The following is a 25818-nucleotide window of genomic DNA, read 5'->3' as shown; positions in this document are numbered from 1 at the left end:
GTCGCTCTGGATAAGAGCGTCTGCTAAATGACACAAAAAAAATGTAGCAGATCGCATGCGCATTGCTACAAATCACGACCCCATCCACTTCCTGATCCTCGCTGTTCATTGGCTGTGATTGGTGCAAACAGGAGGCTACATCTCATTCGAGAGAGCCTACCGTACACTATGGAGAGGACCAAACTGAGTTGATCTACTGTTGCTAATCCTAGTGGATTCCGTCTGTGTGGCAAACGCCGAGGTAGGAAAAAGGGGAGAAAGGAATGACGGAGTTTACAGAGCAGGGAAAAACTGATATGTTACCTGTATTGTTCGTAACAGAATGAAGAAAAGACGAAGACACACTCAAATTAGATGCAAACCTTAAACTGAGATTTTTTAAAACGGATTTAACTCTTGGATCAGAACGAAAGATTTCTAGTCGAACAGGACTGGAAAATAAACATGGATGTCGGAGTAACGACGGCATCTTTGTGGAATTAAATCCATTTCTATCTTGTTTCTGTCTCCAAAATTGCGCCGGCCGAAGTTTGCTCTGAAACCAACAATCGATTATAGGTAAAGTGATTTTACTTGCCCATTTGAAGGGAAATAAAACAGATGAAAGTCATGTCTAAAATAACAACAGTTTCTAGTTGTCTACCCGTTAAAATGTAATTTGCATAAACATTATTGTTTCAGTCAATGACTTGTATATGGTTTCAGCAACAACAAAAAAATCTATTTTTCAGACAGACGTCATCTTGATTCAAGTTTACTTTTCGGCAATCAGCTGCAAAGGTGAGAGTGACAGACAGTCTGTCTATGCGCCTGCTTACCTGCCTGCCATTCATTAATTGTTACGAAGTGTCGAGTTGTGCTTATTTACTGCATTAGTGGCTACTACTATGTTTCTCTGCCAGTTGTTTAGTCTCTTAGCATTAATGGCTGCTGTTGCCTACTGCTGGTTGGCATAGCCTCAGGAAGTAGGGGTGCTGAGGATGCTGCAGCACCCCCCCTGAAAAATCGGAAGAATATTTTTTTTTTAATATACTGAACAAAAATATAAACGCAACATGCAATAATTTCAAAGATTTTTACTGAGTTACAGTTCATATGTATAAGTAAATCAGTAAATTGAAATAAATTCATTAGTCCCTAATCTATGGATTTCACATGACTGGGAATACAGATATGTGTCTGTTGGTCACAGATACCTTAACAAAAGAGGTAGGGGCGTGGATCAGAAAACCAGTCAGTATCTGGTGTGACCACCATTTGCCTCATGCAGCGTGACACATCTCCTTCGCATAGAGTTGATCATGCTGTTGATTGTAGCCTGTGGAATGTTGTCCCACTCCTCTTCAACGGCTGTGTGAAGTTGCTGGATATTGTCGGGAACTGGAACACGTACACGTCGATCCAGAGCATCCCAAACATGCTCAATGGGTGACATGTCTTGTGAGTATGCAGGCCATGGAAGAACTGGGATATTTTCATCTTCGAGGAATTGTGTACAGATCCTTGCGACATGGGGCCATGCATTATCATGCTGAAACATGAGGTGATGGCGGCGGATGGATGGCACGACAATGGGCCTCAGGTAAAATGCAATTGTGTTCATTGTCCGTAGCTTATGCCTGCCCATACCATAACCCCACAGCCACCATGGGGCATTCTGTTCACAATGTTGACATCAGCAAACCGCTCGCCCACACGACGCCATACACGTGGTCTTCGGTTGTGAGGCCGGTTGGACATACTGCCAGATTCTCGAAAATGGCGTTGGAGGAGGCTTATGGTAGAGAAATTAACATTCAATTGTCTGGCAACAGCGCTGGTAGACATTCCTGCAGTCAGCATGCCAATTACACGCTCCCTCAAAACTTGAGGCATCTGTGGCATTGTGTTGTGTGACAAAACTGCACATTTCAGAGTGGCTGTTCATTGTCCCCAGAACAAGGTGCACCTGTGTATTGAGCATGCTGTTTAATCAGCTTCTTGATATGGCACACCTGTCAAGTGGATGGATTATCTTGGCAAAGGAGAAATGCACCCAAAAGGGATGTAAACAAATTGTACCCAAAAGTTGAGAGAAATAATATTTTTGTGCATATGGAAATGTTTTGGGATCTTTTGTTTCAGCTCATGAAATATGTTGCGTTTTATATATTTGTTCAGTGTATATATACTGTTTTTTTTTACAAAAGTAGTGCACTGGGCCTTTACTAGTCCTGTATTAGCGGACCTATATAGCCGTCTGTAGTGCGGGCAAAATAATTATAATCAGCGCCGCCGCCCCCAACACACAAAAGAATAGCCTTTATTTTTCTTGTTGCTGCCATGCATCATCTACCGGCGGAATTCCATTTTTCCCCTCATTTTTCAGCCACTAGCTGCCTGTAACCCATATCATTACCTAATATTATTACCTCACTCACACACTCACTTCCATCTGTTGCTTTATAATATGCTTTATATGTCCCTCCACCTGTCAGTCAGTCTGTCAGGCAGCCACATCATTCAATGACTGCCCTTTTGCCTTTCAAATGAAACACAATGTCCCTTGGCCTCAGCAGAACTTCACTTCCCAGTCGTGTGTGTGTGTCCCTCTGTCTACCCGCTGATGCAGCCCTATTCTGCATGTTGATCTGCTGATTCTCTGCAAACCAATACAAATGACCCCATATATCTCTCACACACACACACCTGTGTGTTTGTTTGCATGCCTGTGTGTGTGTGTGTGTGTGTGTGTGGAAACAACCAAATACTGCCTCAGTTTGTCACGGCTCGTGCTATGCAGCTGTTAATGTGACTTAAGGTTGCTATGCGGTTTGGCAGCCAAGCCCTGAAAGGTCAGTTTAGATATGTCCTCTATGTGCTGTCCACTGTTGCGGTCTCTGATTTTGCTTGAAAGGCATTATGAGTCATAGCTGGCTTTTTTAGTCTCACGTGTGTTATTGTGTGTGGCCTTTTGAAGTGGACAGTATTTCTTATTTTTCTATGATAACGTCAATGACAGCACCAACTGACGTTGAGGTTGTTATCGCCTGGTAGATGCTGGCAATACAAACATCTGATACTAAATTCTGTTTGAAATAGGGATTCATGATGACAAAATGGCAATGTTTATAAATGCCATTTTTGTACTTTCCTTGTGTTTGGTCTTCCATAGGAAAATACTGTAGTTAACAGACAAGTTGAATGATACAGTACATGCTTTCAGATCAGCCTGTTTAACCCAAAACTGTCAAAAGAAACCAAATTATTTTAGGCAGGAGCGAACACCCTGTCTATACAGTTAGTAGTAGGGAGAAACGCTGGTTTAAATATCAGAGATTTTACAGTGGTCTCTCTCTCTCTCTCTCTCTGACTCTCTTCAGTAAACAGTACGTCACACCTGACTCCTTGTATCTGCTCTTCCTTTATCAGATGCTCGCATCAATTTAAATGACAGTATCGATAACTGTTGTTGATGGTTACAGTATTTCCGATAACGCTCTGCTTTCTACATGTATTACTGGAACGTATCAGACTGTATGTCTGCACTGTTTATGCACAGTATCATTAATGTAGACATAAAGGACATGCGTTCTCTCTGTTCCCTTGTCTCCAGATGAGTCGTCTGTGGAGGCGTGACGTGCCCCTGTCTGAGCGACTAGGTGTCGGGGTTGGAGAGGACTCTCCCCTGGGTGTGGCCCCTGGTCCCCCTCCCACCATGGCCCCCCCGGGCCCAAACATCTCCTGGTTCCCAGAGGCCCCCCTGCTGACCTCAGACCAGCCCACCTTTCTGATGACCCCTGCTGCCCAGGCCGTGTCGGGCTTCTTCGTCTGGACCGCCCTGCTCTTCACCTGCCACCAGGTAATATAATGCACACACAGACACACACACTTCCCACGTCTCAAAACAAAACACACACTCAATCCACTAAAAATAAACACCATTTGGTGTTTCTGTCGACATTTGGCAGTGCCCGACTCGGGTGTCTAGGTGTTGTCTGTCCCTGTAGGCCCTACAGTGGAGGGAGGGAGGGAGGGAGGGTCATGTAACTACAGGTTCCACCTGGGGTGATGCTGGAAGAATAGATGCATCTGCTCAGTGCACAGAGAGCACAGGTTGCCTAGCAACAACACACAATCCCTGTTTGTTTAACTGAACAAGTCAACACATACTGCACACACCCACCGTGTGAAAGGCTACCTGTCCTTTTGTCTGGAATAAGAGTCTGGTGGCTTCTTACAAGCTTTGTTTGGGGAGAGAAAATGGAGCTAAACTGAAAAGATGCCAAGGATAGTGTAGACATCAGTGTGTTCTGCTGTGAATTCCCGCGGCTCACTCCCATTCCTATCTCCCTCAGAGGCAGGATGTTAATTATTAACAGGTTGAGAAATGATGGAATGCTGCTCTTGTGTCCTGTAAAATATCTTTATCCACACCCTCCTCTCTCTATATATACACTGAGTGGACATAACATTAGGAACACCTTTCCATGATAGACTGACCAGGTGAATCCAGGTGAAAGCTATGATCCTTTATTGATGTCACTTGTTAAATCCACTTCAATCAGTGTAGATGAAGGGGAGGAGACAGGTTAAAGAAGGATTTTTAAGCCTTGAGACAATTGAGACATGGTGTTAGAGCCGATTTGGGCATATTTTGTATAAAAGACTGAACATACTGAGCTCCATGTACATTTGTGTAAATATATTAAATATTAATGTATATGATGAAATATTAGGTACGTACCTTTATGATTTATTTACCGGATTGAGATATATTCATTTGTTATTAGTGTAACTCAGTTTTTGGCCCCCCCTCTTGCCCATTCATTGTACTGTGTTAATTGTGTTAGTATAAAGGCAGGAAGTTGGGCCTTCGGGGGGAGGAGTCCTTGCTAGATGCGGGAGCGGTATAGTTTTTTGACCATATAGACATACAGAAATACAGACAGACAGGTCATATTATATTATGTATTTGCATTTCAAGTAATCTCTGCTTTAAGTTGATTGGAGAATACCTTTTTGTTAGATAAGAAGAATAAACATTTTTGTTGCACTATATCCCTGGATCTCATTGAATGTTTGGCTGGTTGGAAACGTTGAGTGTGGACTGTATGCGTCCGAAACAACCCCGCTTCAGGCTAGGGCAGTGGCTATGGTAAAGAGGAAAGGAAGCCACTACATTCAAGTCAAAAAAACTCCGTGAAGGATTACTACCGAAAGGAAATCTCCGGTTCGGACACACGCTGGATTTTGTTCTATTTGTAATTGCATTCGGACCATAAGGACAGCTCGCTTGGAAGGATTTGAACTCCTAGATTTCGCCTGCCGTGAGTAACCACTGCGAATGAATGAGCTGCCCTGTTCAAGGCGATCGTTTGATCATGCATATTATGGAAGCGCAAATGTGCTTATAATTGGAATGTTTGATAAACTTGGGAATGGAATTCAAAATACAGCGCTGTGAAAACAATTAAGAAGTTTAAGTTTGGGAAACACAGATCCTATGCACAATGTAGCCTAATCATATATCTAATATTTGGCCTAACGTGGAAATGCAATCCATCAACGCAACGAATGCAACTTAAGGATCTAAAGATACTGCGTGTTAAAACTTCATTAAAGGGACAAAACCTCAACGGGATGAAATGTTTAAAACGCATCTAAAATGCCAAACTTGCACATGTGCAATTCAAAATGGGTCAATATGCTGAAATGGATGACTGTGTTTTTAAAGATTAAAGGAGGTCTAAAGGGGCATTACGTTTAACAATCAAACCAACAACCGTGTCATTGTAAATTGAGTGAACTAAAAGTGAATGATGGAGGAGGAAATCCCAAATAAGACTCCACTGGAGAGGGCAGAGGAGCATCTAAATTCACTCTATGCAGCCCGGAGAGGCAAACTTGGAGTTTGTACATGCAAAATGAATGAAATAAAAGTCCTTCTTGTTGATGGAGGAAACATTGCAACTGTGAATGAGAGTCTTGAAGCATTTGATGCTGTGCTCAATGACTTTAAGAAGGCTCATGAATCTGTGCTAGAGCTGGTCACAGAGGAGGAACAGGAACAGGAGAGCATTAACTATTATCAACCAAGAATGAGAACTTATGAACATTTCCTGAAAGAGGTGGAAATATGGAAAAAGGCTGAAGTTGAGCCACAAACGCTCATTGAACCACATGACAGCATTTCCAATGTGTCAAAAATATCAAGTAAAACTAAGTATTCTAAGACTGCTTCCTCAGTGTCCTCTGAACGCCTTCAAGCCGAGGCAGAACGAGCAGCTCTACTAGCTCGCCAAGCATCATTACAAGACAAGCATGCATTGGAACTGGAGAAAGCTCAACTGAATGTTAGGATGGAAAAAATGGCACTGGAAACGGACATAGCAGCATATAATGCCAAACTGAAGGTCCTGGAGAGTACCGAGTCAACTTCTCAATCCCATTCTGTGGCAGCCCATTTACTAAGCCAAGAAGATGGAATGAACTCTTATTTTGAGAAACAGGAACCAGAGGTCTATGTGGAACCTGAACCATCACCTGTTGAGTTTGCTGCATTAGGTGCAGTTCCAAAGACCCCACTACAAAGAGTTTTACAACAACCGACCACAAAGCCATCAAACCCTATTCCGAAAACAGTCGTAAACCACACTCTTCAGCAGCCAACAGCAAGGTCTAGCAATCGACACAGAATCAACACTGCGGGTATCAGCCATAATACCAGCCATGATAACCTCTCTACTGTCATGCAAAGGCAGAATGAAATTGCTGACCTCCTTGTACTACAGCACAAACAAGCCACACTCCCGGTTAGGGAGATACCTATGTTTGACGGTGATCCTCTAAACTTTAGGCCATTCATGCGTGCATTTGAGCATGGTATAGAAGATAAGACAAGCAGTCACCAGGATAGGCTCTATTACCTGGAACAATACACCTCTGGTCAGCCCAAGGATCTGGTCCGTAGTTGTCTGCATATGGAAGCCAGAAGAGGCTATGCAGTAGCTAAGAGGTTGTTAAAGGAACACTTTGGCAATGAAATCAAAGTCACCACTGCTTACATGGAAAAGGCTTGGAACTGGACAAACATCAAACCCGATGATGGAAAGGGACTGGGTGGTTATGCACTCTATCTAAGAGGTTGCTGTAACGCTATGCAAGACCTACAGAACATGGAAGAGCTTAATCTTCCCTCCAACATAAAGCTGATCATGTCAAAACTTCCCTACAAACTAAGGGAAAAATGGAGGTCTATGGCATGTGATATTTTAGAGAGAAGTCACCTGAGTGCCCAGTTCAGTGACCTGGTAACGTTCATGGAAAAACAGGCCAAAATACTGCAGGATCCGTTGTATGGAGATATTCAAGATCCCCTGTACAACAAAAGGTTTTTAAAACCCAAAACAGAAGCTGACTTTAAACAGCAGTTCAAGTCCAAGAGTAGGGGAAGCAGCTTTGCCACTACAGTAGCTGTAGTGGCAGATTGTGACTCTGAAAAACCTTTAAAAGAACAAACATTCAAAGTAAAGAGACCAGGCACCTACCCTTCTGATGCTCCCAGTATCTCATGTATATTTTGTGCTGGTGCGCATTTATTGGTCGACTGCCAACAGGTGAAGGCACAGCCACATGAATTCAAGGTTGAGTTTCTGAGATCAAAAGGCCTTTGTTTTGGCTGTTTGATGAGAGGACACTTAAGCAGAGAATGTAAAAGAAGGATGACCTGTCAGAGCTGTCAAAGAAAGCACCCCACTATCCTGCACACTGAAGGAAGAGAGAGATTTAGATCTCAAAAGGCAGATATGAGTGGTGTAGCAGTAAAGCGGCAGGAGACTGTCAGCAGTGCTCTTGTTTCACTGGAAGCTGGTGAAGATACCGGGGCCGGTACAGATTGTGCACTTGCAATTGTGCCAGTTCAAGTAAAGGTGGCAAATGGAAGCAAGTCTGTGTTAACCTATGCGTTTCTCGATTCTGGTAGCTCAGCAACATTTTGTACGGAGAGACTCATGAGGCAGTTGCAAGCTAAAGGCAGTGCGACTGAAATTCTGCTACGCACAATGGGGCAGGAGAGTCCTACCAAGAGCTTTGAGATATCTGGATTAGAGATTGGCAATGTGGAAGGCGACACATTTCTTGCATTACCAAAGGTCTACACCCAACATAAGATCCCAGTGACAAGAGAGAACATTCCCACTCAGAAAGAGCTCAAAAGGTGGCCATACCTGAAAGAGGTTCAGTTGAAGGAGATTGATGCTGACGTCGAACTTCTGATTGGCGTAAATACTCCAAAGGCAATGGAACCCTGGCAAATCATAAATAGCCAAGGCAACGGACCGTATGCAGTGAAAACCCTCTTTGGATGGGTGATGAATGGTCCTCTCAACAGTTGTACCATAGCAGAAGAATCCGGGCGTCCTACGGTGATGGCCAATCGTATCTCAATGGCCGACCTGGGGGTTCTTCTTGTAAATCAGTACAACCATGACTTCCCTGAGAGAGAGTATGAAGAGAAAAGTGAGATGTCAGCTGAGGATCGTAGGTTTATGGAGATAGTATCAAGCTCCATAACCCTCAAAGACCATCACTACTACTTACCGTTGCCCTTTCGCAACAAAGATGTAGTCCTGCCAAACAACCGTGACATGGCAAAGCAGCGGGCTCTAAATATTATCAGGAAGTTCAAGAAGGACAAAGGTTACGCTGCAGAGTACAAAGGCTTCATGGAAGAGATGATAACAAAAGGTAACGCCGAGAAGGTACCACAAGAACAGCTCCTCAGAGAGAAAGGCAAGGTATGGTACATACCACACCATGGCGTTCACCATAAGCGCAAAGGAACGATACGAGTGGTGTTTGACTGTTCATCATCCTATAAAGGTACATCTCTTAACAGTGAACTCCTTCAAGGCCCTGACCTGGCAAACACGCTTATAGGAGTCTTGCTAAGATTTCGGCAAGAGCACATTGCCATGATGGCAGACATCGAAGGAATGTTCCATCAAGTACGTGTCCATGAAGATGACTTAGACTTCCTGCGATTCCTATGGTGGCCGGATGGTGATACTAACAAAAGATTGGAGGAGTACAGAATGACAGTACATCTTTTCGGTGCTATATCCTCTCCAAGTTGTGCAAACTTTGCACTGCGAAAGACTGCAGAAGACAACTGTGAGGGGTACGATGAAGAGGTGATTCAAACAGTCAAGTCCAACTTCTATGTTGATGACTGCCTCAAGTCAGTGGCCACAGAAGAACAAGCCATAGCTCTCACAAGAAACCTCAGGGATGTGTGCTCTCAAGGTGGGTTCAAATTGACCAAGTGGGTCAGCAACAGCCGCACTGTACTAGCTTCTATCCCTGATGAACACAAAGCCAAGCAGATAAAAGAACTGGACCTGGACAGAGAAAAGCTGCCTGTTGAAAGAGCACTTGGAATCCGATGGAACATTGAAAGGGATGTGTTTACCTTCCAGGTCACTGTCAAGAACAGACCCCTTACAAGAAGAGGTATTCTCTCAACTGTCAGCTCTATTTATGATCCATTAGGTTTCCTCGCCCCATTCGTATTAAAGGCAAAGCAAATTACTCAAGTGTTCTGCAAGCTAAAGTGTGGATGGGACGAAGTCATCCCTGAAGAACACTCTATTTCATGGAAGAGATGGCTCTCAGAGCTGGACCAGCTCTCCAGATTCCAGATCAACAGGTGTATGATGCCGGAGAACTTTGGTCAAATCAAGACCGCACGGCTGCATCACTTCGGTGATGCAAGTGAACAAGGTTATGGCACGGCAAGCTACCTTAGGTTCACAAACGTTATGGAAAAGGTCCACATCGCATTCATACTGGGGAAATCAAGGGTGACTCCACTCAAGCAGATGACGATCCCCAGACTGGAACTAGCTGCAGCAACATTGGCAGTGCGAGTGGACAGGATGTTAAGGTTGGAGCTCCAGATTGAACTTGAGGAGTCAACTTTCTGGACAGACAGCCAGTCGGTGCTAAAATACATCCGCAACGATACCAAGAGATTCCATACTTTTGTGGCTAATAGGGTTGCTATGATCCGTGACCTATCGAAAGCAAAACAGTGGAGGTATTTGAACTCCAAACACAACCCAGCCGATGATGCCTCAAGAGGATTACATGTTGAAACTTTCCTGAACTCAAAGAGATGGCGCAAAGGACCAGAATTCCTGGAGAAAACAGAAACACAATGGCCGAAAGTCCCCGAGGAGCTTGGCTCCATCCCTCCAGATGATCCAGAGGTGAGAAAAGACGTCATCGTAAACAGTACATGTGTGGAAGAAAAGAGTCCGACCAGCAAACTGATTGAGTACTATTCAACATGGAACAGCTTGAAGAAAGCAGTTGCCTGGATGCTGAAACTGAAGAGACTTCTACTACAGTTAAGCCAGGAAAGGAAAGTTCTCACCCAAACTGATCCAGGATCAGATCAGAGTCTGACAAACTCACTGAAGGAACAAATTGACAAGTTCAAACTGACGTTTGGAAAAGAAAGTCTGTCTGTAGATGACCTAGATGAAGCAGAAAAGGTCATCATTCGATTTGAGCAACGACAGCACTTTAAACAAGAAATTGCACTAGTTGTAAAAGGAAAACAATGTGCCAAGAGAAGCGGCTCAATCTGTAAGCTTGATCCAGTAGTTGACAATGGCATTCTGAGAGTAGGAGGAAGGTTAAGCAAAGCTGCTATGCCTACGGAACTAAAGAATCCTATGATCCTGCCCAAAGACTCCTACTTCTCCAGACTGATCTTACTCCACATCCATGAGCAGGTTGGCCACTCTGGGAGAGGTCACATGCTTTCTAGACTTCGCCAGCGATATTGGATACCCTGTGCCAACTCCTTAGCAAGGAAGATCCTTAAGAGCTGTGTCTTCTGCAGGCGGATGCAAGCTAGAGCTGGGGAACAGAAGATGGCTGACCTTCCACAAGATCGGGTAGCACCTGATTTGCCGCCTTTCACCCATGTGGGCATAGATTACTTTGGCCCCATAGAGGTGAAGCGAGGCCGCGTTCATGTGAAGCGGTATGGTGTGATCTTTACTTGCCTTGTGAGTCGAGCTGTCCATCTAGAAGTTGCTAGTTATCTGGATACTGATTCCTGCATCAATGCCCTGCGCAGGTTCATCTGTCGAAGGGGCCCAGTAACAAGTATCAGAACAGACAATGGCACCAACTTTGTCGGAACACACAGAGAGCTAGGAGAAGCTCTGAAAGAGCTGGATCACAACAAGATTCAAAATAAATTACTGAAGGAAGGAGTGACATGGTCATTCAACCCTCCCTCTGGAGCCCACCATGGGGGGGTATGGGAGAGGTTGATCCGACTGGTGAAAAAGATCCTCTATTCAGTCCTTAAAGAGCAAGTACTGGATGATGAGGCTTTGCAGACAGCCTTGTGTGAAGTTGAGGCGATTATGAACGACAGACCAATCACTACTGTAACAAATGACCCTAACGATCTAGAACCCCTGACTCCGAACCATCTGCTTCATCTGAAAGCAAAGCCAGTCCTGCCACCAGGACTATTCCAGAGAAGTGACCTATACTCAAGAAGGAGATGGAAGCAAGTACAATATATCACTGACCTCTTCTGGAAGAGATGGATCAGGGAGTATCTTCCACTTATGCAGGAGCGGAACAAGTGGAACAAAACTAAGAGAAACTTCAGTCCTGGTGACCTTGTGGTCATCGTCGATGACACCGCCCCAAGGAACTCTTGGCTAATGGGGCGTGTGGTGAAGGCTTTGCCAGGGGCCAAAGGTCTTGTCCGGAGCGTCATGGTTAAGACTAAGACCAATATCCTACAGAGACCTATCAATAAACTCTGTCTGCTCCTTGAGGCGACGAAGTGAGACACACACACACACACACACACACAGTGCTCCATCTTTGAATCACGTGCACCTCTGATTCGTTGATGTCGTACTCTTACATTCTTTGATGTCATACATTTTGTGGACGTCAAACTCTTGACATTTTTTGGAAGTTGAACACCTTTACACTTCAACTCAGACTGAGATCTATGGACTATTTTCCTATATGGCACCTTGTATATTTGTATATAGCTATGAACTGTAATGGTGCTCTGGTATAGAATGTTTTTGTATTGGCTCTACGTTTGAATATTAAGTAATTGTTGTGCATTCAGTGCAGTCAACAATTAGGGGCCGGTATGTTAGAGCCGATTTGGGCATATTTTGTATAAAAGACTGAACATACTGAGCTCCATGTACATTTGTGTAAATATATTAAATATTAATGTATATGATGAAATATTAGGTACGTACCTTTATGATTTATTTACCGGATTGAGATATATTCATTTGTTATTAGTGTAACTCAGTTTTTGGCCCCCCCTCTTGCCCATTCATTGTACTGTGTTAATTGTGTTAGTATAAAGGCAGGAAGTTGGGCCTTCGGGGGGAGGAGTCCTTGCTAGATGCGGGAGCGGTATAGTTTTTTGACCATATAGACATACAGAAATACAGACAGACAGGTCATATTATATTATGTATTTGCATTTCAAGTAATCTCTGCTTTAAGTTGATTGGAGAATACCTTTTTGTTAGATAAGAAGAATAAACATTTTTGTTGCACTATATCCCTGGATCTCATTGAATGTTTGGCTGGTTGGAAACGTTGAGTGTGGACTGTATGCGTCCGAAACAACCCCGCTTCAGGCTAGGGCAGTGGCTATGGTAAAGAGGAAAGGAAGCCACTACACATGGATTGTGTGTGTGTGCCATTCAGAGGGTGAATGGACAAGACAAAAGATTTAAGTGCCTTTGAACGAGGTATGGTAGTAGGTGCCAGGCGCACCGGTTTGAGTGTGTCAAGAACTGCAAGGCTGCTGTGTTTTTCCACGCTCTTGTTTCCTGTGTGTATCAAGAACGGTCCACCACTCAAAGGACATCCAGCCAACTTGACAACTGTGGGAAGCATTGGAGTCAACATGGGCCAGCATCCCTGTGGAACACTTTTGACACCTTGTAGAGTTCATGGCCTGGTGAATTGAGGCTGTTCTGAGGGCAAAAGGGGGTGCAACTCAATATTAGGAAGGTGTTCCTAATGTTTTGTACATATATCCTATCCATCCATCTTTCCCCTTCTCTCTCTCTCTCTCTCTCTCTCTCTCTCTCTCTCTCTCTCTCTCTCTCTCTCTCTCTCTCTCTCTCTCTCTCTCTCTCTCTCTCTCTCTCAGATCTACATGCACCTGCGGTACTACAGTTCTCCTAACGAGCAGAGACACATCGTGCGGATCCTCTTCATTGTGCCCATCTATGCCTTTGACTCCTGGCTCAGCCTCCTGTTCTTCACTAACGAGGAGTACTACGTCTACTTTGACACCGTCAGGGACTGCTATGAGGGTAAGTGACTAGCGTAGAACAGAACTGAATGGCTTCACCATGGAGATCAGCTGTATTGTGATACTTGCTCACCCAGTGTGTGGGAGTCATGGACAGATGGCTAACTGCTGCTCTGCCTCAGTGCTATCTCTTGTTGTTCTGAGGCCTGCCCAGATTTCTGGGTAGGGAAAACCTGTTGCATAGCAACCGTGTTCACTGCAGAGGGCAGCCCTACTGATGAGGTCTCAACCAAACTTGCTGGCGCACACACACACACACACACACACACACAAACACACACAAGGAGAACAGAAGACAACCTGCACCCTTATCAGAGAGTCAGCTGTTTATCTGGTCTGGCTTATGCAATATTCCTAGTCACAAGGTATACACTCACCAACACACACTCTGACACACACCCTCCCATACTGTCTGTTACACACCCAACACACACTTGAATCCCCCTTCAGGGGTTAATAGATAGTACAATGGTGTATTAGTCATCCAGTGACTGCCTCAGGGTTGGGCCTTTCCTCATCTCTGTCATACTGGTCACATTGAGGCAATACAGACAGAGAAGGTCATAGACAGGCCACTGGATACATAATGTAGGTTGTCTGGTTCAGTCAAAGGTGAGAATAGATTGTGTGTGTGTGTGTGTGTCCATTGCCTTTGATATGACAGTCATTGACTTATCTTGTCTCTTGGGGGATTGGAAGAGGACTGGGTTTGAGATATTCTTCCATGCCCATATTAGGAGGGCAATATATATGATGTAAAACATGTCAGAGAAGTTGAAATGTCTGTGTTGTTGACTTCTTAAATGGTCCTTTATTGACGATGTGTGTGTGTCTCTCCTGTGCAGCGTTTGTCATCTATAACTTCCTGAGCCTGTGTTATGAGTACCTGGGAGGAGAGAGCGCCATCATGGCTGAGATCAGAGGAAAACCTATCCAGTGAGTCTCTTCTTCCACTCTGTTGTGTGTCTAGTGTGTGTGTGTAGTCTAGTCTATTTGTGTGTGTATGTTGAACATCTCTCATTAACTGATGCTGTATTTAACAAGGTGTTTTCCTGCGTCTCCAGGTCAACATCTCTCATTAACTGATGCTGTATTTAACACAGTGTTTTCCTGCGTCTCCAGGTCAACATCTCTCATTAACTGATGCTGTATTTAACACTGTGTTTTCCTGCGTCTCCAGGTCAACATCTCTCATTAACTGATGCTGTATTTAACACAGTGTTTTCCTGCGTCTCCAGGTCAACATCTCTCATTAACTGATGCTGTATTTAACACTGTGTTTTCCTGCATCTCCAGGTCAACATCTCATTAACTGATTGTTATGATGAGTTTCTAGGGTATCAAGTAATTCATGATGCAAGAAGATATTTAACACTTAGCTGGGGAGTTCATATAAATATTTAATAGGTACCATTGTTCGTTCTAACAAAAGGACAGTGCTTTGCCTCTTGCCATTCTGAACTCACAGATAAAGAAAACCTCTCAGTTTATATACCCTCTGTTACACGTTTCTTGAACAACATCTGTTAACCATCATTTGGCACTCCCTTCTTTGATGGTATTACCCTGTACCCAAGTCAGCATATTACTATCTATCAATCATTCTAAGATAAACCACCAGTAAGCTCCTTCGACACGGGGGGGCCAGTATGAAAAATAAATAAAAAAACAATACACAAAAAAAAAATAACAAAAAAAATTATGTATTCACTAACTGTAAGTCGCTCTGGATAAGAGCGTCTGCTAAATGTCTAAAAAAATAAATAAAATAAATAATAATGGTATCCTTGTTATTCAGACTGCGGTGCCCAGAATCGCTTATCTACTAACTTTAACCTGGTTCACACAACACTATAAAATGACATCATAACACTGATGCTGTATTTAACAAGGTGTTTTCCTGCGTCTCCAGGTCTAGTTGTATTTACGGTACGTGCTGTCTTTGGGGGAGGAGTTACTCCATTGGTTTCCTGCGGTTCTGTAAGCAGGCCACGCTACAGTTCTGTGTGGTCAAACCCCTCATGGCCATGGTCACAGTCATCCTACAGGCCTTTGGAAAGTACCGCGACGGAGACTTCAAGTACGATACTGTGCTTCTTCTTATGCAATCGTAGAATATCTCATACCAAAACTTTATAAGACGTAGACGTTTATTTTATTATAAGACTTTTAATTACCCAAAATACACTGTGCTTCCGTGTAGATAAATATAAATACAGTGATACAGATTTGTCCTTATGTTGGTTACTCTCAAATCTAATCAACCGTCTTGTCCCTGTCTGTCCCCCCAGTGTGAACAGTGGGTACCTGTATGTGTCCATCGTCTACAACATCTCAGTGAGTCTGTCTCTCTACGCCCTCTTCCTCTTCTATTTCTCCACCCGGGACCTGCTGGTCCCCTACAGCCCCCTGCTCAAGTTCTTCATGGTCAAATCTGTTATCTTCCTCTCCTTCTGGCAGGGTGAGACACACACACACACACACACACACACACACACACACACACACACTAAACCTCTAAATACAGATTGACATTTTTAGGTCATTGAAGCACTGTAGGCAATTGATTATGAGTGAGGTCATTCATATCATATCCATGCCCAAGTCAATATCATTATACTATAGGACTGTAGTCATTCTTGACATATCTGTATTTGTTTATTAATATCTGTTTATTTTCCATCAGGCATGTTGCTGGCCATTCTAGAGAAGTGTGGGGCAATCCCCAAAATCAACTCACCCGAGGTGTCAGTGGGAGAGGGAACGGTTGCAGCCGGTTACCAGAACTTCATCGTCTGCATTGAGATGTTCTTTGCCTCCCTGGCCCTGCGTCATGCCTTCACATACAGGATCTACATGGACAAGAGGCTTGACTCTCTCTCTCAGGGTAAGGAGACCTGAGTTTTAGCTGTATTATTTACTGTGGCATCGACCTACTTGACATTGGTCCAGCTCATTGGGCTGTGGTACTGTAGTATTTTCACATTCAGCAGAATTTATCTTCTCTCTATAACATGATGTCAGGTCTTCTCTTTTCAATGACTCACACTCCCTTTTCTCTCTGTTCCCTCAACACACGTTTCCCAATTTGTCCTCTTCATACTCCTTTATTTCCCTTCATCATCTTCTCTCATTCATCTTTGTTTTTTGGAATACCTCCTTTCCCTCGTCCTTTTTATAAACTCCCTCATTGGTCATCCGTCCTCTTCGTATACTCTGGGTCATTTTATTCTTCCATATCCTTTGTCGTTCTCTTTCCCTGTGCTGCGTTAAGGCCCAGTTCCTATGTATGGAGAGTCTGGTAGGTCTACCACTGAGTCTCTTCACCAGCTTTTCTTTCTACTTCTCACAAGCCTATGTTCAATGTTGTGTTCCTTTTGTCTTGCTTTCTGTGAAATCACTGGTTGTCCTTGTTGCTGTTTTTACATCCACTGTAGCAAGCTTCCAGCAGTGATTTCACACCGTGTTTAGGTTTTACATTATTCACAATTACTACACAACTCCTGCTTGACCTTTTTTGATATTTTATCTCTTACCTGTTGTCCTTTCCTCCACCCCCCTATTCTCAGGTCGCTGTGCCCCCATGAAGAGCATCTCCAGCAGCCTGAAGGAGACAATGAACCCTGGAGACATGGTCCAGGATGCCATCCATAACTTCTCCCCAGCCTACCAGCAGTACACCCAGCAGTCCACCCTGGAACAGGGTCACTCTGCCCCGCCTGTGTCCCGCACCGTCAGCACCCGCGACAACGAGAAGACCCTGCTGCTCAGCTCGGACGACGAGTTCTAAGTTAACACACAAACACACACCAACACCAGCCCAGCCAATCACCTGACTGTTGGGGTGAGGTACCACCTCCTGGTCTTCCTCATGTTGTTAATGTCTTATGGCGTATTGGCAGGGGATTTAAAGTGTGTTGTTAGGGGTTGGCATCAACCTCCATACCGGACCATATGACTTAGCCTGGTCCATTCAATATCCTCTACTACACACATACTATTTGCATAAATTCAGGACTTTACAGGAACTCTTCTCTTGATAGAATAAATGCTTATTGGGAACATGCTGCGGTACGTTATGGTTGAAACCATTGTCTAGAAAAACTTCAATGGTTGGTTATATAGGAATTCTAGGGATTTTCTGAGATCGAATTATACTTCACTTATTAGAGAGACATTTTTGGTTTGAATAAAAGTGATTTTATGGTTAAAAAGTGTCTGCTTGCTAGCTAACATCCCCCGAAGAAGATGGCCCATACTAAATGTATATTAAAGTACTCTAGCTATGGATGGCATTTTATTTGTCGTTTTGGTTTGAAGATTTCAGTTTTAAGACCATTCTCAGATCTCTATGGTGACTGTGTTTTAAAGTTGGTTTTAAAAGGATGGTGTGGGGGAGTGGTTTAGGGGAGAACCAGCTGTGTGGACTGGGGTATGGTGTGTTGTCATTTTCATTGATTCATCAGGGACAGATGAGAGCAGGGGATGGATGTGGGAAGGGAGGGATAGTGGTTCGTTTGACAGCACTTGATCAGATTACAGATGAAGAGAACTGCTCCAGTGTGTAGTAGCAGGCAGACAAGCATGGTAAGGGCAGGCAAGCAGTGTGTTAGTCTGGATTATACTGTTGTAATTGGGGCATTATTTGTATGGTGAGGATAAGGCTTTCATCCAGCGAGGCTCACTCTGTCACCAGACCTCTCCTGGCCTCTAATGTAGGTTATGGCATCTAGGGAAAACACCTTAGTGAAACCGATCTGTGTGATCAGAGTATTCAGACCACGTAGGAATATAGTTAAACGCTATGCTACATGGCTATAATGTAGGACATTTTTAAATACTTACAATTCCAGTTAGACAGACATTGCACAATTTCAGGCAAATAAAGTGTAACTCGATACTTTTAGTGTCATATAAATGTTTCCATTTCACAGAAGTGAATGTTCAGTGCTTACAGAGAAAATGTATTGCGTTATTCATAGTTGAGCTTTTAGGTCATTGTAGTGAGCAGGGGCGCAACTTTGGTTTTAGAAGTGGGACACACATCTCTCTCTCTCTATATATATATATATATATATATATATATATATATATATATATATATATATATATATATATATATATATAATCCAGTCAGATAAACACTCCAAACAGCCTACCCGACAGCTCGGAGGCATCCGCATGGTCCTAAAGGACACCACAGCCTCGTTTTGTATCACATTCCAATGATAAAACTGGGAGGGACAAAAATGCAATTTCAGAATGTGGGGGGGGACATGTCCCAAGTGAAAGTTGCGCCCATGGTAGTGAGTAATACGGGACTGGCTGCCATTATACAGTAAAGACATGGTGAGTCACTGCTGCTCCATGCTCAATCCTGCCACCAGAGAGCAGCAGGGAGTCTATATTATATTTGGTCACTTGACACAGACACACACACAAACACACATCTATCAAACACAGACCGATCATGGTCACATGTTATGCTTGTAGCCTACACATTCTGTCTGCTAGAGAAAGGAATGCTTTGTTGTGGGGTGGAGTCCCAGCCACCATCTATCCTGACCTCTCAATTTATGCTGTGAGAGTTAGGCCCAATATGCTTAGGCAAGCCAGGGTCCATAGAGGCTGTCTGTTGGCTGGGTCAATATTTCCCATTAAGTTATGGTCAGAATGTCTGCTTTATTTATAATGTGGAGGCCAGTATGTAGCATGTTATGGAACTACAGTAGGACTTGAGGAAAGGCCAGAGAGCTTATTAAGATGTCTCCTGTAGCATTCTGTTGAATCCTCTGACACGTTGAATATATTGTGATGGTTTGGACTCATCCCCAAACATTTAGCTTCTGGTACAAAGAGAAAGCCACCAAGACTATTTCATTCTCCAGTTCCTATTTTTCTGATATTCTCTCTCTGTGGGCTCTCTTTATCTAGGCCTAGGATGTATTTTATTAACCTTATACTTTATTCTGTCTAGTTCTCTGTATTATGTCATAAAGCTGCTGATATTATGCTTCTATTTTTCATCTAAATAATATTCAGACAAACAAAATGTTAAGCCTAGAGAAAATAAAGATATTTAGATTTGTTTTAAAGGAGTCTTGTCATTATTGTGCCATTTAATATTAAATAGTATTTTTAGAACTTGGTTGTTGCTTAGATGTCTTATGATAAATATAGCTCCAAATCACAAGTGAAACAGTGGAAAATCTCATCTGCTATTCTTCTCTTCTGAAAGTAAATTTTACATAGATTTACTATTGCTTATTTTAACCTCCCTACTCAACAGTAGTTGTAGTTCCCTAAAGAAAACCGCTCCCTGATGGTGTACTCACACACTATGGTTTCATTCTTCCCCTTTCTGCTTCCCTCTCATACATTATGAAACCTGCCAGAGTGATCAACAACTACAGCTGTGTGACATGGTCAGCCATTACATTTTAACAGCGGTCATAATTTATAGTTTACCAACACCACTATTGTCATGACTGACTTAAGGGATTGGATTTATATTACTTTATTGAAGTACTCAATGTGCTTTACATTGTAAGGGGACTCACCTCACCTGCTCTACCAAGGCCATTTATATAAATGATCACAATCACACCACTGTATTCACAATATATACAACATTTATTTCAATTATTAATATATAAAATAGACAATGTACTTAATTTTCACCATAGAAAAAATACATGTAATAAATACAGACCATTTTAGTTTTGCGGTATAACAAAACATCCAGCACAATTTGACATTAATAATCTTAGATGAGACCTATTACTGAGGATAAATGCTATGCAACATTGATATTGAGAAGATAGCTAAATATATCTTAAGGGAGTATTCATCAACACAATATAATGTGTAAAGGTATATCTAGTGGAGTCAGCGGGGGTTTATTGATAAGTCATGGGTGTTACAAAGCACCACCTGTCTGTCCTCTTCGCTTTCTTTGCCCTCATTCACCTCCCAAATCCTCTCTTCCACCACCACCACATCTTTTCTTCATATCCATCTCTTTTTCCTCTCATTCTTTGCCTTCATTATTTCTCCTTACAGTGTTGTCTCCCTCTCGTGCCATCTCAGAAAACAAAACGTAAAATAATTTGATCATAAATAACAATACGTATCATCGGAATCACCTTGGTACTTTATAGAAAAATAATATTCCTACAACAAGCCACTCGACTCACTATGAAATTAGTACAAATATGGTGTACACACATACTAAAATCATCTTACAGCAACATGAACATCGGCTTTTAGCATATCTAAACAGCTCATTACGACAGTTAAACATTACAAAAATAATCGTCACACACTCCGTACAACAATTAGACTTGAGAATTTCCCCAAACTAGTCATATCCAGGTATTTGAAACATACATTACATCACAGCACTCATTAGCTTTTGTAATATCTATTCTTTAAATACAAATAAAATAGAATACCTCTGAATAAACGTTTGCTCAAACATTTTTGTCTCTTGTATAAACATTACAAAATAACATAATGGAATGCATCAATAGATTTCCGCATTGACATGGCATTCTACGAGATGTGGATTTTCCCACTGTGTCCAGCAATGACCAACTTCTGCAAGTTGGGGAATCTAGATACAAGCAAAGGATGGTTATTGGATTTTTTTTTATATAGCAAACCAAAATGTGCACTGTGGTACAGTTGAAAACACCCATGTAGCCACGACACACGGCAGCACAGTGAAGCACAATAGTATCGACACACACAGTACAGAGGAACAACACTCCAAGACGTGTACAGATGTCAATTGTGATGCCATTTAAAAACTCAAAGCTTGCATTGGAAGAAGCTGCGGAAGAGTCTGATTAACCCAGGCATTGTGTAGCAGGGCTAGATGCCATGCTAGAAGGCAGAGCGCTAGCTGGCTCAGCCTGTTGAATAGCAGTATCAGAGAGCACCAGCAGCAAGACTGGCTTTGTCGACGGATGGTGTCTGTGTCCCTGTTTTGCACGTCTGTCGTGCTTTAGTCGGATTCGTCAACCGCCGTGTTTCCTCAAGTCCACGCCTGTCTGAGTGTGGGTTGGCTGGGTTTAGAGAGTATTTATCACTGACTGTGAACACCTTATGTTTGTGTGTGTGTGTGTGTATCATCCTAAGCGCATGAGTTTCATAAGTGCCCATTTGTCGGTGTTCCTCCAATCCTCCCGCTCTCTTCATGCGTGCATGTGTCTACCTGTGTGTGTGTGTGTATATGAGAGTGTATGTACGTGCGTTTGTCCCTCCCCAGCCCGGTCGGTTCCTCCTAGGACCCTCCCTGCTCTCTCTGGACGTGGGCCTGTGGCGGGGTCTTCACTATGGTAATGACCGAGGCTGTGTTGAGGCGTGGGGCTGTAGCCAGGAGGTTGCCCCCTCCAGACTCTAACCCACGGGCGAACCTCTGCAGGGCTGCCAGCCTGGCCCCCAGGCCCTCCAGCTCTCTCCTCATCCCTGCGTTCTCCACCCCCAGCCTCTCCACCTCCCTCTGGAGCTCCTTCTTCTGCTGCTCCAGGGCCTCGCGCTGGGACACGCGCTTCACCCGGCAGCTGGCGGCGTAGCCGCGGTTCTTCAGGGTGCGCCGGCGCTGCTTGAGCTTCTGGACCTCTTCGCGGGACAGACCCCGCAGGTGCAGGTTGAGCTCCCGTACAGACAGGGACATAAGCTCACTGTCCGACAACACCGGAACGTTCTCACCACACTCCCGCTTTACCTGGAGAGGATGGAGAGTTGTATAATTTTTTAGAAAGTGCTGTGACGTGCGTGTAAAATGCACTTTAAAATCAAATAAACTCCAAACGTTATCATAAATGTATTGCAATTCTACCTTCAGGGCTTTGCTGCTTCTTTCTGACGTCATGATCTGGCTTTATCCTGTGTCTCTGACACCAGTAAACACAGATTTATAGACGGTCTACAAGAAGGAGTGAGAGAAAGGACATACAATTAATTTGAAGCATTTGAGAAACATTAATCTAATTAAGTTCATGTGTTCCCCTATATACTACTCAGTGTAGTAGGATATAAAGACATCCCATCTTGGACTGAAGGCCTTCCCTTGAAAAGAGAAAACATCCCCTACACTTCTGCGGTCTATCATTCAAATATCTAAATGGGAGTAAAGTGAGGTTTTGAAAGTTTAAGATTTCTCCCCTGATTGGAATAGTGAAGGGAAGTTAGGCCTATCATGTGCCCATCCCACATTGCTCAAATCAGGTGTTCCCATCAAACACTAGTAACCACTTCTTCCTAACACTCACAGCAGAACTGAACTGGTATTAATACAGTTATAACATAATGGATTGGACATACTGTGCTTTTCCAAATGCTCTAAGCATGGGGGCTGGGTTCAGTGGCAGTCGGTGCCATTTAAGATGAGGGAGGATGCTTTCTTTTTTATGAGCATGGCCTTTTTCTATTACAGCATATTGGATGACTGTCATTCATATTCCATTCACCCAGCTCAATGTAACAGCGATAGGTTTAGGCTACTACATGATACTCAAATTTTTCCTATACCCATCATGAGGTTGCTACAACCTAGCCTATGAATGAAAGTTTACAACGTAGGTGCACAGGTCATTAGAATTGTGTAATCAAGGTGACAGACAGTGACACATTCAATACCACTCTTGCCTGCATCTAGCTGATCTAGGTTGTAATCATTAGTCCAACAGTTGCAAATGTGAATTTCTATTTGACAAATTCAGCTATTTTTTATACCTGTTTCATTCAGTTCGCTTCCATTTAAGAAACGTTGAATACACACATGATCACACGCAAACAGAGTTCACTTTCATAGCAGCCACATACAAACAGCATGATCCCTTTGCTCATTGTATATATGATTCCTTCTTGCAACTATCTACGTGCTCTCCTCCTCTCACCTTTTCCCTTCTCTGGTGGACTTCAGTGCACAACACATCAGCTGTCTATGACCAGGCACAAAAAACCTTTCCAAGCCAAACCTTCATACCATGACCGCTAACCGCTACACACAGCCTACATCGTTGTCACCATATTATAGCCTCATAGTCAACATAGCTACTAGAACTGATGCGTTAGTAAACCTGCTACAATCATGCAGTACAGTGTACAGTCAGAAAGCAGTTTAGCAGTTACACCGGTGGGCCCCTGTGGCAATACATTAATCAAACCAAAAGCTTACCTTGACTTGGAAGAGTTCCAGTGTTGGATAGCCAGCTAGCTAACATAGCATCTCCCTCTGTTTGAGCCGGGTGTTTGAGTAGGCTAAAACTAGCGAGCTGCATTCGCTTGCTAAGTGAAGGTAAAAAAAAAAAAAAACACACAACCTTTCTCACTTCTTAATTTTGGAAGAAATTAATTTGTTAAAAACTGTTCAACTATTGTCTTTCTCTCTCTTTGAGTCAACTACTCACATTTTATGCACTGCAGTGCTAGCTAGCTGTAGCTTATGCTTTCAGCACTAGATTAATTCTCTGATCTTTTGATTGGGTGGACAACATGCCAGTTCATGCTGCAAGAGCTCTGATCGGTCCAGAAGTTGTCATAATTACTGTGTAAGTCTATGGAAGGGGGTGAGAACCTCAAGCCTTCTAGGTTGTGTGTTGAAGTCAATGTACCCAGAAGAGGACAGAAGCTAGCTGTCCTCCGGCTACACCATGGTGCTACCCTACAGAGTGCTGTTGTGGTAACTGTAGACCTTCATTGCAAAACAGTGTGTTTTAATCAGGTATTTGGTTACATGTGAATATATTTAGTATAGTTTTATCTAAAAATGATAACTTTTTTTATGGTTCCCTTTATTTTCTTGAAATTCACTGAGGAGGATGGTCCTCCCCTTCCTCCTATGAGGAGCCTCCACTGGCTGGGTTGGACTCTTGCATGTGAAACTTGGTATTTGGAGGATCTCTTTTACATTTTAATATTTTATCTATTCAGGACAAGTGGCAGCTATGTTTTGAGTGTTACTTTATAAGTTATTCTTGTCTTTGATGTAGGATATCCTCATGTGTTGTCATAATCATTAACAATAAAATCCCCTTCACCCAAGTAGGAGAAGGAAAGAGATCACAACAAGAAATGGCTAGATGTAAAATAGAATGATGACTCAGCTCTAACATTGTCGTCTAGACCTGATTATAATTATTGTTCTAAATAAAGGCTCTGGTAAGTTTATGGTGGATCCTTGACGTTACCGTTTCCCGAAATGCGTGGGAAGTGACCTTACACTTAAAAACGCCTGTCCTACCACGAGGCGCCGTTGTAAACCGATGTAACCATTTCATAAAGTCATAGTGATTCAGCAATAAGCTGCCCACCGCTAGTGTCTGACGGGCGACTATACTCTCTCGTACAACATGTATGTTGTCAATAAAAGCTCACTAAATATTGAACGATACCAGTCTCCCAAATTCTGTATTTAAATCAGTATTTTGTGCCTAATAGTGTTATAACACAATACAGTTCTGACTTTAGATGTCGACCAGCTTGACGTTTCAAGACAAAATTAGCTGAGAAGTAGAAACACAAAGCTATATTTACCTTTCAAATGATATTGTTGTTTCATAAGCTAACTTTCATTAACAGATGGAAATGTAAGATTTGTGCCTAAGTGAACATTTAATTGTCAATAAAAATCCACCCATTTCCTTATACGGAAGGGAGCTGGCGAGCTAGGTCCGCCATGCTAGCTCAATGCGATAGTAAACACACGGCCATCGCAACTGCGCAGGTCGCCATCCATTTTTTTTAGCAACATTTAAATAGCTCCTTTTAATCTTTAAAAATGAGAACCTACACAATGTTATACAAAACACAAAATATCGAGAACAATTCCTGACACGCATCTGAGATATGTAAATAGTGAATATGTGGTCGTATCATTGTTGCCAAATTGTAGCAATTTTGCAAGGCTAGCTAAACAACATGCTAGTAGCATTAGCCAACAACACGGATTAGCCAATGCTAGCTAGGTGGCTAACCCGAAAAGCAAACAGCTGCCTACTTACTTGTCCTTAGCTATGTCGTTGGAGAGTACCAGCTGCCAGTCTTTGAGTTGTCGACACAATTGTATAAATAAATACTTTAAAACACGGAGAAAAGTCAAATATTGTGTTCAGTCGAAGCAAGTTAAGCGACAAAATGTCAGTCCGCCTTTTCCCGGAATTACTCTGTTCGGTGGGGTTGGATTCTTTCATTCACAAAAAACACAGTAACAATGACGTAAGCTCGAAGGAATGAGGGTGGATCCCGCCCGCCCCACAGCGTACGAGCTGGAAGCAAAGGATCTGGATGTAAACAAAAAGGAATCCCTGCGTCCCAAACTTTTCCATGATGATGACCTGCTTCTCCTTTCCTTTCCTATTCTTATTGATTTAGAAAGGCACTGTATGGAATTACATTCCAAATGAATAGTCAGCTGCCTTCTCCTATGGCTC

At 43.0% G+C, this 25818-nt stretch overlaps 2 protein-coding genes across 3 annotated transcripts; one reads left to right on the top strand and one right to left on the bottom strand.

The window, feature by feature from the left end:
• The first annotated feature begins 163 nt into the window (after window positions 1-163).
• LOC311113315 (transmembrane protein 184B-like) lies at window positions 164-17666 on the top strand. Its single transcript, XM_084156536.1, has 9 exons — window positions 164-558; window positions 732-780; window positions 3596-3841; window positions 13214-13379; window positions 14224-14314; window positions 15291-15458; window positions 15670-15839; window positions 16065-16265; window positions 16948-17666. The coding sequence occupies exons 3-9, from the start codon at window positions 3596-3598 to the stop codon at window positions 17166-17168; spliced, it is 1263 nt and encodes a 420-aa protein (XP_084012662.1). The 5' UTR covers window positions 164-558; window positions 732-780; the 3' UTR covers window positions 17169-17666.
• Window positions 17667-19992: 2326 nt separating this feature from the next.
• On the bottom strand, window positions 19993-25580 carry LOC311131326 (transcription factor MafF-like). Of its 2 annotated transcripts, XM_084164236.1 has the most exons (4): window positions 25390-25580; window positions 23565-23674; window positions 22224-22310; window positions 19993-22109 (listed from the first exon to the last, which is right to left on the bottom strand). In XM_084164236.1, the coding sequence occupies exons 3-4, from the start codon at window positions 22254-22256 to the stop codon at window positions 21666-21668; spliced, it is 477 nt and encodes a 158-aa protein (XP_084020362.1). In that variant the 5' UTR covers window positions 22257-22310; window positions 23565-23674; window positions 25390-25580; the 3' UTR covers window positions 19993-21665. The 2 variants fall into 2 exon arrangements, with proteins under 2 accessions (XP_084020362.1, XP_084020361.1); XM_084164235.1 differs by lacking the exon at window positions 23565-23674.
• Window positions 25581-25818: the final 238 nt, after the last annotated feature.

The sequence above is a fragment of the Coregonus lavaretus genome (genome assembly GCF_964263955.1).
Source record: "Coregonus lavaretus genome assembly, chromosome: 1".
In the NCBI taxonomy this organism is placed as follows: domain Eukaryota; kingdom Metazoa; phylum Chordata; class Actinopteri; order Salmoniformes; family Salmonidae; genus Coregonus; species Coregonus lavaretus.
This window is presented reverse-complemented; position numbering and strand designations above follow the sequence as displayed.

Bases quoted from the DNA above. Each gene is read 5' to 3' on its own strand.
- LOC311131326 (XM_084164236.1), bottom strand. From the start codon at position 22,256: ATGACGTCAGAAAGAAGCAGCAAAGCCCTGAAG. The intron at 22,110-22,223 runs GTAGAATTGCAA...CATCCTCTCCAG, and splicing joins GAAGCAGCAAAGCCCTGAAG to GTAAAGCGGGAGTGTGGTGA.
- LOC311113315 (XM_084156536.1), top strand. From the start codon at position 3,596: ATGAGTCGTCTGTGGAGGCGTGACGTGCCCCTGTCTGAGCGACTAGGT. The intron at 3,842-13,213 runs GTAATATAATGC...TCTCTCTCTCAG, and splicing joins TGCTCTTCACCTGCCACCAG to ATCTACATGCACCTGCGGTA. The intron at 13,380-14,223 runs GTAAGTGACTAG...TCTCCTGTGCAG, and splicing joins CGTCAGGGACTGCTATGAGG to CGTTTGTCATCTATAACTTC.